Source organism: Cygnus atratus, chromosome 2, assembly GCF_013377495.2.
Source record: "Cygnus atratus isolate AKBS03 ecotype Queensland, Australia chromosome 2, CAtr_DNAZoo_HiC_assembly, whole genome shotgun sequence".
In the NCBI taxonomy this organism is placed as follows: Eukaryota; Metazoa; Chordata; class Aves; order Anseriformes; family Anatidae; genus Cygnus; species Cygnus atratus.
This window is the reverse complement of record NC_066363.1, coordinates 106,796,741-106,815,500: the sequence shown is the minus strand read 5'-3', so window position 1 is coordinate 106,815,500 and position 18,760 is coordinate 106,796,741. Positions and strand designations below refer to the sequence as shown.

Sequence of the window (18,760 nt, the reverse complement as noted above, 5' to 3'; positions counted from 1 at the left end):
GGGATCTCAGCTGTCTGTTGCAGGATTTCAGTTATTGTATTAATAACGCCTACTACATCACCGTGCTATAACTGCTTACCTGTTATTACTATAACGATAATTTAGTAGTTATCATATTATTATAGATGATTACATTGGTTTCAGGTCCCCTCGTCAACCTCCACAGGGCAAATACTAAGGGAAGCAGCCTGTTTTGAGGCGGCCCAGCCATCTCTCCCATCCCACATGCTGCCCTCTCGGCGGCCAGGCCTCCAGGCTTCCCCTCCGCAGCACCTCCCCGATCTGTCACACCGAATTATTTGCAAACACCCCTCCAGCTGGTATCACCAGGGGATCAGTCCACATGCAAGAGGCACTGGGAAGCCGTGAGAGACAACTGATGCCGTGTGCTGGTAGTAAGAGGCAAAAGAGACTCCTCCAAAGCCCCCATTCATAAGCTTAGCACAATAGGGTAAAGAATGGTTAGGGAAATTTAAGCTGGTGCTGAAAGCTGCTCTGCTTTGCTGCTTTTTCTACAAAAGGGATGGCTTTTATTCTGAACCGTAATGCTTATGATATTTCAGACATGGCTTGCTTCGCTAGGTCATGTGAATGATGAGTATCACCACATTTAGAGGTTTCCAGTAAATGAAACACACATGGGGATGAATGCAGATACCGATCGCTTGCGTCAAGCCCTGTGTTATCAGGGCTTGGTGAGATATTCTTTTCAAGGGCCTACAGCAATTGAAAAGTGATTAGGATTTCATTGTATTTTCCAGTTCCGTCCTGTAGGTACGTATGACAGCCCACATGGAAAACCTGCCGCCATGCTGTCACTGAGTGGCCAGTGTAGTATGGAAGTGTGGGATGGCAGCTAAACAAAATTCCAGTTGTACACCTGGTATTTAGAGATATATCAGGCCTTAAGATGGAGTGGAAGCCACCCTATCCTACCATTACAAAGAAGTATGTTGCTGCAGAAATGGGAAATGCTTCCTTTTCAAATAGATGAGTAGCAGTACTGGGAAATAGGTGCACAGTGGGGCATTTTTAAAGAGTTTACTCCTTAGTGGTTTGAGAGTAGTATCCCTTGGCTTTGTCACCCTCTGCCATAACCTTCCCCTGTGGTCCAGCACGGTGCCCAGAAAACATCAGCAGTGAGTCCTTCCTGAGCAGCAATTAGTGCCGCAGTTAACGAACACTGCTTTACATTACGTGGGGAAAAGTCCCCCCTCTGATAGCATGTTGCGAGTGGGCCCGTTTTCCTTCTGACTCACACTCATGCCAAGCAGAGTTGCCTTCATCTAAATCACTGGTGCTTGGCGGGGTGTAACTGCTGTGAAGGGGTCAGTAGACTGGCCAGGCTTTAGAGTCATCCACATGCTGTGGGGCAGAGGTTACGTCTCACTGGATGTTTTGCTCATTGCTGGACCTGAGGGGACTCAACATCTAAAGTTAGCTCTCGCTGAGAAATGCCAACATGCAGCTCTTAAGCTTTTACCTTACAGACATCAGTAAGCTGAAAGCAGCCCAGGTAAGCTATTGGTGTATTTAGAGCAAGTGGGTTTGGTCACTCATGCGTATTTTTTTTGAAGTACTGTCAGATCTCTCGCAGGCAGTATTTTCTAATGAATGCAAATGAAATTTGTGATAATCCATTTCAAAGCGATCGGTAGCAAGCCATCATTGCACAGGGAGAGAACATTACTTATACAATTCATAAGCCACAGTAATGCTCGTGCTAAGTTCTTCACACATCACAGTGACAGAAGTGGCCTTGGGGCCAGGCTTTCCAAGCCAGCCTCTGTTGGCTGAGAATGTTGCAGACATTCTCACTTCAGTGGCCGACTACTTGATTTTGCAGGCTCAGTTTGATGCACATATGATAGCAAGCCCACACCTGCCTGCAGATGCCAGACTGCACCCAAAATGACTTGCTCCTCTTGGTAGCAGTGACTAAAATGGCAGGCCAGTAGTTCCAACAGGCTCTAAATTCTCTCTTCTTTTTTTCCAAGTATTTGTCTCCTGCCTCCTGTCCACAGCTCTATTCCCAGCCTTCCCAGCGCTTACCTCAGTGTTAAAACTTGGGGCATATCTTATGTTGACATTCATGATTCCTCTTAGCTCAAGCTTTATTTCAATGTCTTACTGAACCTCTAATTCCAGTGTACTGACTACCCCTTGCTGTCCCCCACGTGTTGTCGCACTCTCTCCTTGCTCTCATTGCTCACTTTGCTGCACTCTTCTCAGATCTGCTAAAACTAGAGTTCACTGAAAGACAAAAATGGTCTCTTCCTGTCACCGCTAGGCTTCTGGGAAAGTGGAAATAATTGTGTCTCTTCCTGCTGTTAATACTGTACTCACTACATCCAATGATCTTTTGGGGAAGTTTAACTTTTAAAACACCAGGCAATTTATTAATATTCATTGAGTAACCTCTTTCCTGAGACACCGATTTTAACCAAAGGACTAACAAAGTCTTGTTTAACCACCACGGAGATACTTTTTAGTAGATGGCCAACTCTGGTTGGTCTCTTGATTATAAAAGGTAGCACAGAAATGTTCCTTGCAGCATTAATTCATATCAGCTTCTGATACCACCTTCCTGCACATCAAAGAGAAATGCTCCTGTATTGTACCACTTTTAATTTTAAATCACTTAGGCCTGTGGTGCGTTCCACCTATTTCTTTTTGCAGTGGCACCCTCTGCCCTCAGTCCTACAGAAATATCAGCTATATTGGTTGGCGTTTCCCATGCACGTGCAGCCTAGTCCCACAGTGGGACATTGGAGATCTTGCATTGCTCTCGTATAGGGTTTTTTGGTTGGGTGGTCCCTCGTGGTCATCCCTCTGTTTCCAGTCCTGCACTGACCAGTGGAGGTTTCTCCCTATCATCCTCTGATAGCTCCCAGAGGTAGATATTGCAGTCTTTCTCTTGCAGTCAGCCTAAAGTTGAGTCCTTGCATTATGGAAATACAGAGCCATCTCCCAGCCCAGCACTGATCAGAAGGCTGTTATGCAAATCCGAGCAGGTCGATGTGAAAATGCGCAAAGCGAGGCCCTGTCCTGTGGCATTATGTTACACACTTGTTACTCTGGATCTGTGAAACCCATTTTTTCAGCAAGAAGCAGAGTTTACAGCTCCCAAAGCCAGATCACTACCTGCCTGTTTCTCATCATGCATTTTTCCTACTTATATTTTATTTAAATTTCCCTTACTTTCCAAGTATTATTCCTTGTAACTGAGCAAAGGCTGTATTACTGTCCATCACACACCACAACCCACCATCCTCCTGGCTTCTCAGGTTGGATATTTCCAACTGTAGCTTTTTGTCTTAGTAAAAGCAAGAAGTTTTTAGGATTTGACAGAAGGTTTTGCATCTCCAGCATGATTGGTACTCCTATGCTGCAGCAGTGCATGGAGGCCTCTGCAGAAACTGGTAGGCTCATCCGTGACACCAAGGCCTTGCTAACTGAATGCAACAACCAGATGACATCCTCTTGTTTGTGGTACTCTTGCTTGAAGTCACACAGAAGAGCAATGGATATGAGGGCAGAGCTGTACCTGCAGCTTTTCAGCTGTATTGACTTGTCTTGTGTACTGGGGCAGGTACCATGACCGGTGGCTGCTTGCAGTTGCATCTCTGTTTCCAGAATAATGCCACACTGAAAACAGAAAAAGGGGAAACAGTAACTGTTTATCCTGGCTAAGCTTGTGTAACAGGTTTTCATATGATGTTTGCAGTGTTTAAAATCTTTTTTTCATTAAACTGTTTCAGTATCCAGAAAAAAAAATCTCTTAGCTTCATTAGTTATAGGAATTCATGAGATTAAAGTAGAGAGCAGATTAGCAAAAACAAACTGTAGTATGTCTTGGGCATATGGTGCTGCGTATGAATGGGTTTTAACTACTTAACTGTGTATAACAAAGACCAGAAGAGGAGATTTGTCTTAGCGTGCCATAATTATAATTCGCAGTAGCAGCATAGCTTAACAGTCAGGAACAACAGAGGCACGGAAAGCTTTTGCTTAGATTTGCATGGTATGTGTCTGTGTCCTTGAGCTCACACCGTGTTCTCCACCAGCTGATGGCCAGGCATGAGAATGGGCTTAATTAATTAGCAGTATGCCTCTCCTTCCTTCCTTCCCCTTCCTCTTCCCTGGGCTCGAGTTTTGCAGACCGTTTACTGAGCCTAGTTGAGCTCAGGAGTACAAGGTTGCATCCTCACTTACGCACCTGTAAGCTCCAAATGCATCCTGAAAATGTGCAGTGCAGCCCTGGGCTAAGGTAGGGTGCAGAAATGGGTATTTTGCCCTTTGGATGAAGGAGCTGGCACCAGTGTGGGTGAACCTGTGACAGCTTTGGGTTCACCTCAGCTGGCAATTGTCCCTCATAGAGCAAATATAAATAGAAGTAGTCAATGAAAGAGGCCATTGGGTTGTTCATTGGGGACTGTCACCCTTCAGGCTTTCTTTGCCTTTCTTGAAGGAAAAAAAAAACTGTTTTCTCTTGGGTTGCGCCGAGGCCCGCTGTGTTGCTTGTTGGAGGGGTAAGCATGCCAAATAATTTCTGTACCCAAAAGTGCTACAAACCCCTGAGAGCCATATTAGAAGCAGTGGCCTAATCCACTGCAAAAGGGACCTGGAGCTGGCAGAAGGGGAGGCACTGCTAGTTGAAGTACCCAATATTTCCTTCTCCTGTGTGTAAGGGGCAGGTTCAAGGGAAGCTGAAGCTCTGGGTGCCAACAAAGCAGTGCAGCCAGCTTTGAATTCAGACAACTCTGTAGTTTCCAGCTTCCTGCTTTTTTGCCTAACATCTGCTGTTCTCCTCTGATACTTAACATACTTCAACCTACGCAAGTCAAATTTTTGCCATTTCTAAATAAATCCAGGTCACACTGGTTTGAGCTTGGTCCTGAAACACAAGCTTGAGAGAATTAGTGCAAATACCAGTAAGGTGGCTGTGCCGCACCTGCCCCTCCTGAGGAAAGCTGTGCGTTTCCATTTGAGGGTGGGAGGTTTCAGCAAACCAAGCAGGGGTGATGACATCATTTCCATGTCTTAAATATAAAATTGTGCCTTTAAAAAAATGCTTATAAAGTGGTGTGAAGATTTGCAATGCCAATCAAATCAAATGTTTGTAGTAAATTCTGAAATACATGGAGAGAATGATTTTTTTTTCTTTTCTTGGTTTTTATCTGGGCTCCTTGTGTGTTTGCTAGCAAGGACTAACCAACAGTGTTATGCCACATAGCTTTAATGTGCGTGACCTTCCTTTTTTTGTGGTGCTTTCCTCTGAGGTTTCCACAATGTGTTTCACATCCACTGTAAGTAACATTCTTGGACTTCTGCCCTGGATTAATCAAACATAAATCATTGCCCCATACTGAAAGAAAGTTTTGCCAAAAATTGTGGTGGTCCAGAGGAGAAGAAAAGTTTTTTTTTTTTTGCCTCTGTGAACTTTTAACTGATTTTATTCCTTTCTGTTTTGTGTGTGGGAAATATTGTGCATCGGAAAATCCGGTGACAAGGCCCTGATCATCTTGTTTTCTCAGTGATTAATAACAAAAATTAAATCCCTCGCTGCTCAGGAGAATATCCTCACTTTCTCCTCAATTAGTTTTGTGGTGGTGAGCTCTGCCAAACTTGCAGGCTTTGTGCTTAGCTTATCAATAACCCAGCAACATTTCTGTTTCAGAGTTCCCTGAAGAGAAGAGGCAGCAGAGAAATGCACAAAGAAAAAAAAACACTCACCCAGGTAAGGTTTTCAAGAACGTGCAATTTGTAGCAAAATCACATGACTGAACTCAAAATTTCTTTCTACGGGTGTTGACAGGGCCATCGGGCACATTAACTAGAGTGCAATTAGGCCTTAATCTACTGAGACCTCCCAGAGATAATGTAGAAGCAATTTAGGACGCAAGCATGGTCTCCAAACCACGCAGCGTCTCGGGTTCGTTGTGCACGCTATCAGCAGGGCCAGGCAGACGGTTTCCTACGAGAAGAGAAAATGACCTTGCCTCACAAAGTAATTGGATCACAGTTTAAGGACTGGCTAAATTTATACGTGGTGCCCAAGTTGTTGCACTAACAAGAGGCAAAGCAGCCAGCACGGTTCACAGGCTGCAGCAAGGCCCGTGCCACAGGCTGGGGCTCTCCCTCTGTCACATCAGGTGGGCCACTCGTGACAGTGGGTTTCCCCCTGCTCGGATAAAGGGCAGAGCCTGAGCTGGACCCTTTGTCTGCCTTTGGACACTGGTTTTATTGAAGTCTTCTGGGATGGTCCTCCTCGGGAAAGCGCTCTGCACTGTTTCCTCTGCTCTTTGTGCTGACGGTAGGAGTTGAAGCCTTTCCCAGTACCCACACGGTTACTGTTTATAGACAGAGAGATGGGGATAGTGTTTCATCTCCCTGTGAAAGGAGCCAAGAGTGGCATCATTATCTTCACTAAAGAAAGGTTGAGCTTCCCCTGCTGCCCCTTTGGCAGGCTCGGTGCATGCAACTGAGACGTATGGCTTTTCTCAGAGTCGATGGAGTCTTAAAATCCCATTGATTCGTAATAATAGCTGTAATAAATTAGAACGTGCTGCACTTGAAATGGGCTCCATGTGCAGCTGAAGGGGTGGGGGTGGCCAGCCTGGGGGCTGCAGCCTCCATTCCTGGGGCACTACAGAGCGAGCATCCCTGTGGAGCGAGTACAAGTACTGAATCAGACCTTAAAATGGGGCATGAGGCTTTCTTCCTGCATCGCCTGTTATGAGTAATTATTTAAGTTATCACCGGGGTCAGAAAGTTTGTTTTCCTGTAAGTATGTAAGATATGCCTATGAGATATATACACATGGAAATTACGAGTGAAGATAGATGAAGGCATGGTCAGGTCCATTGGGGTTTGTGGGAGGCACTGTCCTTCCTTTCCTCATTCATGGAAATTCGGAGAAGTGCAGAGAAAATGGATTCATGTGCTTGCTTTCTCCACTCAAATCCAGACACTGGAACTCAAGAGCACAGGAGCAGCTCTACTTTGCCTCTGAAAGCCTTACAAAGGACTTCACAAAATTAATGGGGTAACCCTGGGTCAGCTCTGCACCACTCACAACATGAAGAAGTGATCCAAGAAACCACCCAGGAAAAAATAAAAACCTCTACACCGTACTCACACGTTTATATGTCATGCAAGCAAAGGATTTGTGTTTGAAAGTGGCTGTCCAGATTTCTTCAGCAATTCTTTAGGGTAGGAAGGATGGAGAAACAATCTTGCATACTCACATGTCCTAACCTTTCAGCGCATGTCCTAGCCCTCTCCCAACTCTAGGGCATTAGACAGAGCAGTCTCCAAACCTGGGTATCTGCTCAGAGTTACATGCTGATTGAGACCAGAGTGCACCATACCAAGTGCCCAACCTGGTCCAGCAGCCTCTGGGTCCTGGGGTAGGGCTCAGAGGGGTAAGTACAGACACAGCCAGGGAGGTTTGAAGTGCTGCTTTTCAGGGGCAGCCACCCGAAATACCTAAAAGAGGTTCAAATGCCTAAACTGAGACATCTTAGGCCAAATGCTAAACAGCTTTGGAAATGAAGGCTTGACTTACTCAAGCCAACAGGAGGAACCTTTTTGTCTTTTTTTTAATCCCCATTACAAGTTTTTTGACTGAAAAGCAGCCACAGACTTAGATTCTTTAAATCTGTGCATCTGCATACTTACAGATATGTATAACATATGGCAAGACCGGTGTTTTTATGTACCGGGAGCTCATCATGAAAATTAGTGGGAATATCACATCCACTGCAGGGCACAGCGTAAATTCCCGTGAAACTGATTGTCTTGAAGTCATGTAAAAGCAGAGTTGTTAGTCATGCTTACCCGCCTCTAGCAGTATTGAAGAAAAAAGTTTTTATTCAGCAGAATTGCAAAATGGAGCTTCTCGGAAAGTACCAGGCACCAGGCAAAACACAGAGAAAAGTGGTTCTCCAGCGCAAGGTAGGAGTGAGTGCTGGTGCTCACCTGGTGCTTGGGTGCTGGTCGTACTGCCCTGTCGTCAGACTCACAACCCCAACACGCTTACCCATCTTCTGCCTGGCAGTCCCGTGAGACGGTGGTGGTAGAGGAGATGGTGGTGGTCTCTATCTATCTTTGTGTCTTCTTGCCAGAAAAGAAATATCACATTTGGGAGTTTTTGATCAGCTCATTCTCATCACATCATTTACATTGCATAATGAATTTAAGTTCATTTCTTTCATTTAAGTTTCATTTGTTTATCTCAACACTCTACATTTGCCTAAATTAGACTGCAGACTCTTTAGGGAGGAATCTGGGTTTTTTCTTTCTGCCTTTTTTTTTTTTCCCATTAACATCCCTCTGTAGTGCTATACAGAGTTGTGGTGCTATGGCATCCAAATATGCACTACCAGTAATCATTAATTTCCCATTTATCCTTAATGATCCTTTAAGTCAGTGACTAGCACCATTAATGACTAAACATTTTTGCACTGTTGTTCCTTCTTTCCTTTCAAGACTGTCTGCCCTACATACACCTTTTAGGAAAGTGTCCACATGCTGGATGTGAAATACAGAAATACAGTCAGGCTGTGCCATAGCCCAGCTTTCAGCCCTTGGGATTTGAGCCTCTTGTTCCTACAGAATCATGTAAAGACTGTGTTCTCCTTCTTTTTTTTCTTTTTTTTTTTTTTTTACTTTTTTATTTTATTTTTGGCTTTCACTTCATTTGTGATTTAACTTGTAAGAAACTATTCCTAATTTCTGTGATTTGGCCTCACCTTAGTTTGCCTTATATTTCAAAACTCTACTTGCTTAAGTGGGTCTTGCCCCCTTGCTGTTTCCACTTGGTTTCAACTGATCAAGAAATGATTGATATTTCTGTACACAAAGTTTCAGAGGGACAGATGCATGAAGGTTGGGGTCCTACCCTTCTGGCATGCTTAGATCTTGCTGATGAATCTCTCCTGACCATTCTTTTCCTTTGGAAAAAAGCTGTCTGGGGAATGGGATTTTCAGTAGTCATATTTCCTGGCAGAGAAGCAGGGAAGATCTAGAGCTTTCTCACCTTTCCAGATGGGATCCATATTTAGTAGGCGAGATAAACATTCATCAGCTCTGTTGTTTCCTATGAAGCTTGTGTTTGTTTAATGAAAAAAATCTTGTTTGTTTCAGCTCTTGCAAAAGACAAAACTTATAAATGCAATACTTTTTTTTTTAATAGACAAAACCTAGCAATAAAGAACTGCTATTATAAGAATAGTTAACTGTTTTTGTCCTGCTGTAATAACATGCTAACTCCATGGAAGCACTGAGTTTGAGTTGTGCAGTGATGCAGAGAAAAAACATTGGGGGCCTGACCCCAAATCCACTGAAGCCCTTCCCTTTTCTTCAAAAGCTTCAAAATGCTCGATGCATTGTCTCTGTATGAGACAAAGTATGAGGCAGTGACTGCTATTTGTATTGATTGAAATACAGCCGGGAGAAGCTCCTGGGAGAAGCTGCCCCTACCGCTCACAGCCATGGGCGAGGTGTGCAGGCAGGCTGGTCATCATCACGGGCATCGGTGCAGCTGCCTGCAGGTGGTGGCACTGGTTGTCGGGCTCTTGCAGCCAATGTTAGACAACAAGCATGGAGAAGGACACTGGATCACAAAGACATAATAAGGAAAATGTCGGATGTGATTATTTCCAAGCTTTTAACAGATAAATAAAGAAATAAAGAATAAATAAAGTGATCACCCCACCTGTGAGTGCTGATTTGCAGCACTGGTCTGGATGTAACTTTCCTTGTAATCTCTGTATTTCCCTAAAAGCGAGGCCTACAGCAGGGGGGATAAGCTGATTTGTGATGACAGAAAACACAAAGGTAATGTATTGTGCAGTCCTGACCAAAGATGATGTTTTAATCTTACACCAGAGCAACCTGCATTTAGAGTGACTCCAGAGGAAGCTGCATTGAGTTTTGCAAGATTTTAATGTGATATTTAATTTACAAGGTAGATCTATAAAGAGAAAAGTAATTTGCACATGTGTTTTGTAACAGTGTGGAAAGGAGGTGTGTATGTGAGAAGACAAAGAAAAAAAAGCCCGTCTCCTGGAGGCTCTGCTTGCAGTCAGTTATATGCATCTTTTCTGCATTCATAGAAGACTCACATTACAGGTGCCAGAAACACAATGATGGGAGTTTCAGTTAGTCAACTGACTGCAGTTTTCTTTTGACTCCTGGTTATCACTGAAAACAGAATATTAATAGAAACTTTGGCTGTCTTTTAGCCATGTCTTGTTAATACCATGTAAGATAACTTTTTTGCTGTTTAGGATTTAAAAGTCGCATCCTGCACCAAGCAGAATCAGTAGGAAAGCTGACTGAATTCAGAAATATACAATCAATTACTTATCTGTCTGTTTTTGTATTAACAGCTGAAATGAAGGCAATTTATAATTAGTATATATTTAAATAGGATGAGGAGAAATTAATCTAAGTAACATAAAAGACACCAATGTGCAAGGATGTGTACTTTAGAAATTAAATCATTTCCTCAGATTGCTGAGCCATAATTAGTTTTGTAATTTATTATTTTTCTCTAATAGGCTGATCTGGGTGAACAGTTAACATCAGTCATGTTTTCTTCTGGATTTGGTTGCCATTATTAGGAATTGTAACAAAATGGTGCTTGTGAAAGACAACAGTGCTATGGAGACCAAAATGAAGTTTCCATAGATAATTGCACATATGTCCACATGGCCTAACAACAATGATGAAATCTGCTGTCTCAAGAGATCATCTTTCAAAGCCTGCCTTCCATTATGCTGCTAATGCTGATAAATGTGTCTCTTATGAGGCCAAGTGCCTGTATCTCCATGACAATTCATGAAAGTGATTCATGCAAAGAAATTGTTCACCAGCTTAGAATTTACTTAACCTCATCTCTTATTTCAGCACAATGCACACTGGAGTTTTCATCCGAGTGAGATGCAGGACTTTAAAATGCCTAACTCCAGAAAAAAAAGAATAATAATTAAACTCTCATTTAATGCCCTGATGCTTCCAGAAAAAAAAAAAATGCAGGTTTTCACATGGGATGGATTTGGATGTAACCATGGTTTAATGATTTTTTCATTCTTTTTCTTCATGTTTTCACCAATCTCCCTTGTGAACAGTTGTCCATACCAGAAAGAGTGATCACATTCTGTTCCATCCTAATAATAACAACACCAGCGACAACAGTAGTGCTTTCTATTCTGAAAGGGAGTTAGGTACTCCAGCTATTTCACTGTGTTGTGAGATCCAGTAGTTAAAGTAGAGAGCACACGTTTCTTCACTGTGCAGGGCAGTGCACTCTTTTGTGCTCCATAGCTGAAGAAGCCCAAGATGTAGGATTATGACAAGGAAATTTGTCTGAGCAGTCTTTGTTTCATGATGCTAATAATGAGCAAATGTATCATGAAAGATAAACGGAACAGAAAGTGCCAACAATCATGGCCCCTTTTCAATATAGTCATTCTCATTTTCCACAAAATGTGTTCAATATCTGAGACAAAATAAACATTGAGCACCCTTGCCCTGGCACTCCTGCATCACTGAACACTTGGACCAGCACAGTGATTTTTTTTCTCTCTGTAACTTGGGTCAAGCTGCTTTGCCAATTTAACCTGGTCCAAGCCATGAAATGTGTCAACCGTGTGGTTTGTGCAGCTCTGTCTGTGTTGTTTGCCTACCTAACAGACATGGCTCAGAGGGTGGGGGGTGAAGATTTGGGGAAGCAAGCAACTTCTTGTGCTTTTCTAACATCGTCTTGGGGGGGGGGGCTTGTTCTTGGCAGGAGGACAGCGCTGATTTGAAGTGCCAGCTTCAGTTCGCCAAAGAGGAGGCAGCGCTGATGCGGAAGAAGATGGCCAAGCTGGGGAAGGAGAAGGATGAGCTGGAGCAGGAGCTCCAGAAATACAAGTCCATCTACGGAGATGTGGACAGTCCCCTGCCTACAGGGGAGGCCGGGGGCCCTCCCAGCACCAGGGAGGCAGAGCTGAAGCTTCGGCTGAAGCTGGTGGAGGAGGAGGCCAACATACTGGGCAGGAAAATAGTGGAACTGGAGGTGGAGAACAGGGGGATTAAAGCTGAGATGGAGGATATGAGGTGCCAGTACGAGAAAGAGTGTCTCAGCCGGGACCACATTTCAAGCATTCCTACCTCGCCCTACGGTGACTCTGTGGAGTCGGCCACAGAGCTGCGCCGGCACCTGCAGTTTGTGGAAGAGGAAGCAGAACTGCTGAGGCGGTCCATCTCTGAAATTGAGGATCACAACAAGCAGCTAACGAACGAGCTGAGCAAATTCAAGTTTGAGCCGGGCCAGGAGCCAGGCTGGCTGGAGGACGCAGCCTCCAAGTGCGGCGGGCCGCTGCAAGAGGAGCTGAAATCAGCCAGGCTGCAGATCAACGAGCTGAGTGGGAAGGTGATGAAGCTGCAGTACGAGAACAGGGTCCTGATGTCCAACGTGCAACGGTACGACCTGGCCTCCCACCTGGGCCTGCGCACTTCCAGCCCCAGAGACAGCGATGCTGACAGCGACGCCGGGAAGAAGGAGAGCGACAGCGAAGAAGGCCGGCCGAAGCGAGAGGGGCCGATCGGGGGCGAGAGTGACTCCGAGGAAGTTTATGAGAAGACGTCGGGTTTTGGGAGTGGGAAGCCATCGGAAGTCAGCGACCTGTGCTCCACTGAGCTCATGCGAGTGAAAGAGGACACTGAGTCTTTAATTAACATCAAACGTGAGGCTGAGCGGCTTGAAAGGACCGTAGACCGCCTTATCACTGATACGGACAGCTTGATTTATGATGCAAAGGTGCATATAACCAGCAGCCCGTCCACTGAGCAGGACTTCAAAAGTGATGAGGGAAGGGGGGAAGATAAACATGAACCAGAGCTTCTGGACACCATTAACTCCAGGATGAAAGCTTTCCGGAAAGAGCTACAGACTTTCCTGGAGAAGGTTGATCACATTGGGGAGGGTCTTAAGGAGCAGATGGAGGACCTCTCTCCTCTTCCCCACCTCACAGAGTCTTCCAGTTTTCTATCCACAATGACGTCCATGTCACGAGACTCTCCCATTGGTAACCTGGGCAAGGAGTTAATCACAGACTTCCAGGTAGGTTGACCCCTTCTTTTCCTTCTTTCTGTTTATCGTTTCTCTTTCTTGCTGGCATCGCTACCCTAGAGCTAATTTTCCTCACAGCTGCTTTGTTATGATTTCAGACCTGCAATGTATTAAAGTGTGTAATGTTAAACAGACACTTTATAGGTTTTTCTTTTGTTTGTTTGCACAAATCCTTTGATTTAGAGGCGGTTCCTCATGGCAAAAAGGCTAATCCACTGGTGCTATGGAGATCTGTGTTCTTTTTGTCTGTAACAGCAGTGTTTCCCCGTGAAAGAGGAGATTAATTAAAAAAAAAATCTTAATGAAAGTAATTTAGCAGCCTTGCTAAGAAATGCGTGGAGGTCTTTATTATGCTCTCTGGTAAAAGGGTCAGGCGTGTTCTCAAAAGCCTTGCCAAAAGAACCCAACCAAAACACCGTTTTCTAAGTGATCTGTTTTGAAAAGCCTGCTTACAGCTCACTCCCCTAACCGAGCAGCGAGTGAGAAGCACTGTAGCCAGCGAAGGACTGCCTTGCGTAAAGCGTTGCCAATGGGCGCATGCCTAAACTGCCACAGCTGCCACACTGGATATGGCTTTTCTGCACAGCACAAGTAAGGAAGGAAGAGCCTTGTATCCCATATCCTTCATGACTTGTATGCTTGCTGTTGGTTTGACTCATGCATCCTCATTGCATGCGCCTCATAACCAGTGTTTGCATTCTTTTTTCCTCTCTTTCTCTTTTTTGCTTTTCAGATGTTTCAGCCCATCATTTTGCTCATCCTCATTTTGGTTTTGTTCTCTTCACTTTCGTATGCCACTGTATTTAAGTTGGTTTTTCTGTTCACGCTTTTCTTTGTCTTGTAGTTTTTCAGTCGTCTACCTTACCCATTTTTGTTTTCTTTATTCCTGTCCTTTTGGTTTTTTTTTTGTTATAAACCGCCCATGCACGTAACAGTCCAAACTGAGGGATCAGATGGAGTGGCAGCTCAAACAAGATCGTGGAGAGGAGCGAGAGATTCACCACCAGCGAGCCACCACCGACCCACACCGCAGAGCTGATGGAGACATTAAACTCTACAGGCCAGGAGACAAGGGCTGTTTCAGTCTAGAGGTCAGCAAAGCAGCCCCTCTTGCTCACTGCCTCCTGCTGCCTTAGCCAGGATATGAGGAACAGAAGCCAGGGGTTGAGGCAGTAAATTGGGCAAAACACAGCACCCATGTTGTGAAATTTTTGGTGACCTCCTTTCCCCCCCTTGCAGTTTCAGAGAAGCAAATTGGTCCTGACTGTGGACTCACTGCCCTGCTCCCAGTAGCTTTGCTAAGTGAAAAAATACGGCTCAGGGACCCAGTGCAATTAAGTATAGTAACAAAAAAATCTCAGGAAGAGGTTGTAATACCTGATGTCAGATCATGCTTTTGTGACTCCAGGTTTCACCTTGTTGGATATTTTCAATCTGGAAAGTCTACAGATAGTGACCACTTTGCATTTTGCCTGACAGTCTGCGTAGGAAAGGGTTTGATGCTGGCATGCATGCTAATTCTCAACAGGGAGCACAGCAACCTGCAGCTTCCAAAAAAAAGCTTATTTAAAGCAGAATTCTCCATTGTTTTGGTTGTTGAGTATTTTTCCATTCATCAAAAACATTGATCAGTTTTTATTTAATTCTTCATCCATGCAGAGGCCATATCAGCCTCAGTAAACATCTCTTTAGCTGGTTTATCATGAACATAGATTGTCCAGACACAGCAACTCATCCTGAAAAATACAATTTCCAGTCTGTCTCCATAAAGGAGAACACTGAAAAACTTTTCTGCAGGCCACTGACATGCCAAATCCACCTTGAAACTGCTGATTAGAGTAGCTTCTAGTGAGGGAGGAGTTTTAATATGTTTTTAATTCTAAAGACACACACACGGAGGCCTTAGTAACTCTGAAACTTCCAATTAAGTCTGGAAAAAGAGAATGCTGGCTGGGACAGCTGTGTTTGTCATTAAGCAATAATAAACACTAGAAAGAGGGAGCTTCAGGGCGGCTGGTAGCCAAATCGCAAAATGTTGTACTGAATACCAAAGAAAGAGTGGCCCTTCATCTTAATGCAGGTAATTCTTTGCTTTTTTTTTTTTTTTCTTTGTATGTGTGTTTTAAACTACCCTGACAGTGTAGAGTTTTGGTAGTATTAGAATAATTAATTTGTTCAGGAGCTTCTCTTCCAACTTTTCACATTTACAAGTGATAATAAACCTCAGAAGGGATATCTGATAAATCCAGGACACTGTAAGTCTGAAAGGCTGAAAGGTAAAGTCTTTCTTCCTCAGCTGTAAAATAGGAAGATGAGGTGGAGAAACCTTGCAGTTCACCAATTTTATTGGTCAATAGTCACGGTAGGTTAAGTCAGAAAATGACCAAGGCAAATGCTTACAATATTTCTGTTTAAATTCTGTCATCTTTATTAATTCTCTGTTACCTTAGATCAGCCACATTATTGTATTGCTGTGTACATGTGAGCCCTTTTTAAGATTAGGGAGTTGGGTAATATGGGCACAATCTCTCTTTTTTCCCTTTCCCAAGATGAGATGGTATGCAACTGTGTACAGAACTGTTTAAACACCGGTTGGATAGTTTTTACACCACATACTGACAAGAAAGAAGCCAGGAATTATAATCAAAAGGAGAGAACATCCAGATGTGCTCAAAAACTGAGCAAGGATGCAGTTTAAATGTCCCAAACTAAGAAAATGTTTAAAGCTAAGGTGTTTGTTTCAGTCAGTTTTACTTAAACAACAAAGAATATCGCACTGCTTTTTACTGAAACTTTTCAGTGGGTGGACAGCCAGTTGAAATCGTATAATCTGTAATAATTAAGACCAAGTGAAGCAGAAGAACCCTCCAAATAACTTTGTATGTTATCAATTTAATTTTTTTCTTCTTTAATTGTATACACTGCATCAACAGAAAGCTAGCATTCTTTTGTGCCAGATGAAAGACCAGGAAAAAATATTTTTCAAATACCAAAGGGCTTTTCTTATTACCACAGAAATTTCAGATGGAGACTTAAACCATTCCATTCCCACAGCAGAGATGGCTGCATGTAAGCTGCTATCTGCTTTAGCTTACGAAGTGAAAATACTCACATTGTCCAGTGGGTCATATTGATTGATGATCTTCTTACTGTGTATGGACTTTCAGCGTGAGAAGAACACATTTCATTTCAGTTAGGCAAATGATTTCTTTATACGCAAGCAAACACATTTTTCTAAAGCCCTTTTTTTCCAAACTGAATTTTAAATTGAAAATGTCCCAAGCAGTGCTGAGCAGCTTCCATTTAGCTATTTTCTCTGTTTTTAAAAATGAGCATCATAGGAGCCTAATTGTTTGATTAAATACAATAAATGCAGACTGACTTCTCCTAGAAACTACCCTGTAGCCTAACTGTAAACATCTGCCTTTGTTTGGTCTTTGCACTGCAGTTGTTAGTGCAACAGTATTATTAGAATGTATTTGCATATTAAAGAGGTGGGTTAGAGTCAGTCCAAGGGAAATTATATCTTGAAATTGCCTTAAGAGCAGGGCTTTGTTTTCTCGCTGAAACGAGCTGTTCAGCTGCTGTTGCAAGAGGCTGGAGCCCATTGGGGTGGATGTTCGATCCATTATTCATGATTTTAGTAGAGCTGGGTTATGGTGGGAGGAGGAAATGATTCCTCACCATCCAAAGAAAAAGCGAGTGAACAGGCAAGAATCTCCATAACTGAAAGGCATGGCAAAACTAAAAAAGGTAATGCAATGCTTTATGGAGCAAATGCCTGATACAAATCAAAGGATTACTATGGCAACAAATGGAAACCTGTGTAAAATATGATTAAAAAAATTTCATCTGGTGGATTTTACCCTTTCTACCAGTGGAATAGCCATAAACAAAATGCAGCTTCCTTAAAGCAGGCTGCAGACTTCTCATGTTTATTTAGAGGTAATAAGACATTCTGGAGAAGAAAAAACTCTTTCAAAGTATCCCTTTTTTTTTTTTTTTTTTTTTTTTGGTATTTAATACCAGATGTTCCAAAATTGAGCTGTATTTCCTAGCAAATTCTTATTTTTCAGTGACAGGGTATCATTTCTGCCCTTAGCTGTGTAAGTAAGTATGTATCACCAAAGGCAAAAGTACTCATCTTTGCATTTTAGGTTTGAATATTGTGATTAGTTTTATACACACCTTTTAAAAACTCACATATATTGTTTCTCTGTACAAAAATGCCACAAAATTTCAGTTCCTCCAGTTTTATGGAAAAAGAATCACTGGTTTGATTTAATTTAAAAGGTACAATTTGTCACCAGAGAATTAAAATAAAAGCAGATACGGCAGGAAAGGTGAGAGCATATCTTCAGAAGCAAGTTTTTTGCAAGTTCTATTAGTAGGTAGGAAGAGGTCACATTGAGGAATAATTTCTTCTAGGCCATTCTTAATCTGTTTATCCATTTTTCTTACTTATTTTGCCCATAAGAAATATGGAGCAGATCAATTAGTATAAATTAATTTCTGGGTTAAATGTGAACCAACCAAATACAGTGATGTGCAATTTAGGTAAGTCACTATATCACGTGCTTTGAGTCAAGTCTTCAGTATGGATACGTTTTGGACATGTGAGAATTTTGGTCTATATTTTGAATATTCTATTTTTAGCTTGTTTTAGAGTCCGTGCTCCTTCCATGCAACTTTCACTGAGAAATTTTCAGCTGGATGGCATTCACAGCAGCTCCCAGACGTGCGCTGAAAATTTGCACATCCTTTCTCTTGCCCTGATTTAAGATATTGTTTTCCCAGAAAAGAAACAGTGAATGTTTTATACATTGTGACTTTTCTTTATGGAAGAAAGAAAGAAAGAAAGAAAGAGAAAGAAAAAGGGCACCACGTACATAGAAAGTTGCATTTCTTAGTGTCCACTGTTCCTCCAATTCAAAGTTGTGGGAAGAAGAAAGACAAACTGGTGCTGACAGTATTCCTTCCCACCAAGATTAGGAGCAGCAAGAATAATTTACTTTGATGAATTGTATTCTTTCTTGCTAAGCAAGATTCCCTAAAGGTTGACCACATAATGGCATAAAAGACCCTTTATGATGTAAATCTGGATATTCCAGTCCTAACTGAACTCAATGAGACTTTGTATACTATCCATACAATGAGATGGATTTTTAAAGACCTGGAGCAAAGTGTTCTGTGTTTTCATAAAATAAGAGACTCATAAGCACAGACAAATAACCACAACTGTCTATTTTACACTAGTGAATGGAGTATACGCCATATATTTTTAAGTGTGAAAGGAGAAGAGTACATCTTCAGAAGTAGCCTCTGAGGATTCAGTGAGATGTGTACTGCATGTAAAAAACTAGTACAAAAGACATTGGAAGTTTCTATCAAGTCTTCGTTGTTGTATGCAAGCAATGGTCAGCTGTGTAGTATAAAAAAGTAGTAGTTTTTAGTCTGTGTGGTCTAAAGCATTATAACATGGCATCTGGTGAGCAGCATAAAGTGTTCTTTTGGCTTCCTTGGAATTGCACACAAATGCTGGAGAGCATCTTTCTACCCTGCATCCTTAGGCCTTATTTTGCTCCATCCCTCTTGAAAAAAGGCTAAAAAGAATTGTTGCATATAAATTGATTG

The 18,760-nt window shown here is 42.7% G+C and overlaps 1 protein-coding gene across 4 annotated transcripts in view; it reads left to right on the top strand.

Moving 5' to 3' along the window:
* MTCL1 (microtubule crosslinking factor 1) overlaps positions 1-18,760 on the top strand; it is a 104,818-nt gene that overhangs the window by 46,489 nt on the left and 39,569 nt on the right. For 3 of the 4 annotated variants that reach the window (XM_050708922.1, XM_050708921.1, XM_050708924.1), the window contains exons 4-6: positions 5,681-5,740; positions 11,801-13,117; positions 14,062-14,217. In XM_050708922.1, coding sequence (XP_050564879.1) covers positions 5,681-5,740; positions 11,801-13,117; positions 14,062-14,217 — 1,533 coding nt within the window. The remainder of the gene's footprint in view (positions 1-5,680; positions 5,741-11,800; positions 13,118-14,061; positions 14,218-18,760) is intronic. The other variant, XM_050708923.1, reaches the window with a different exon arrangement.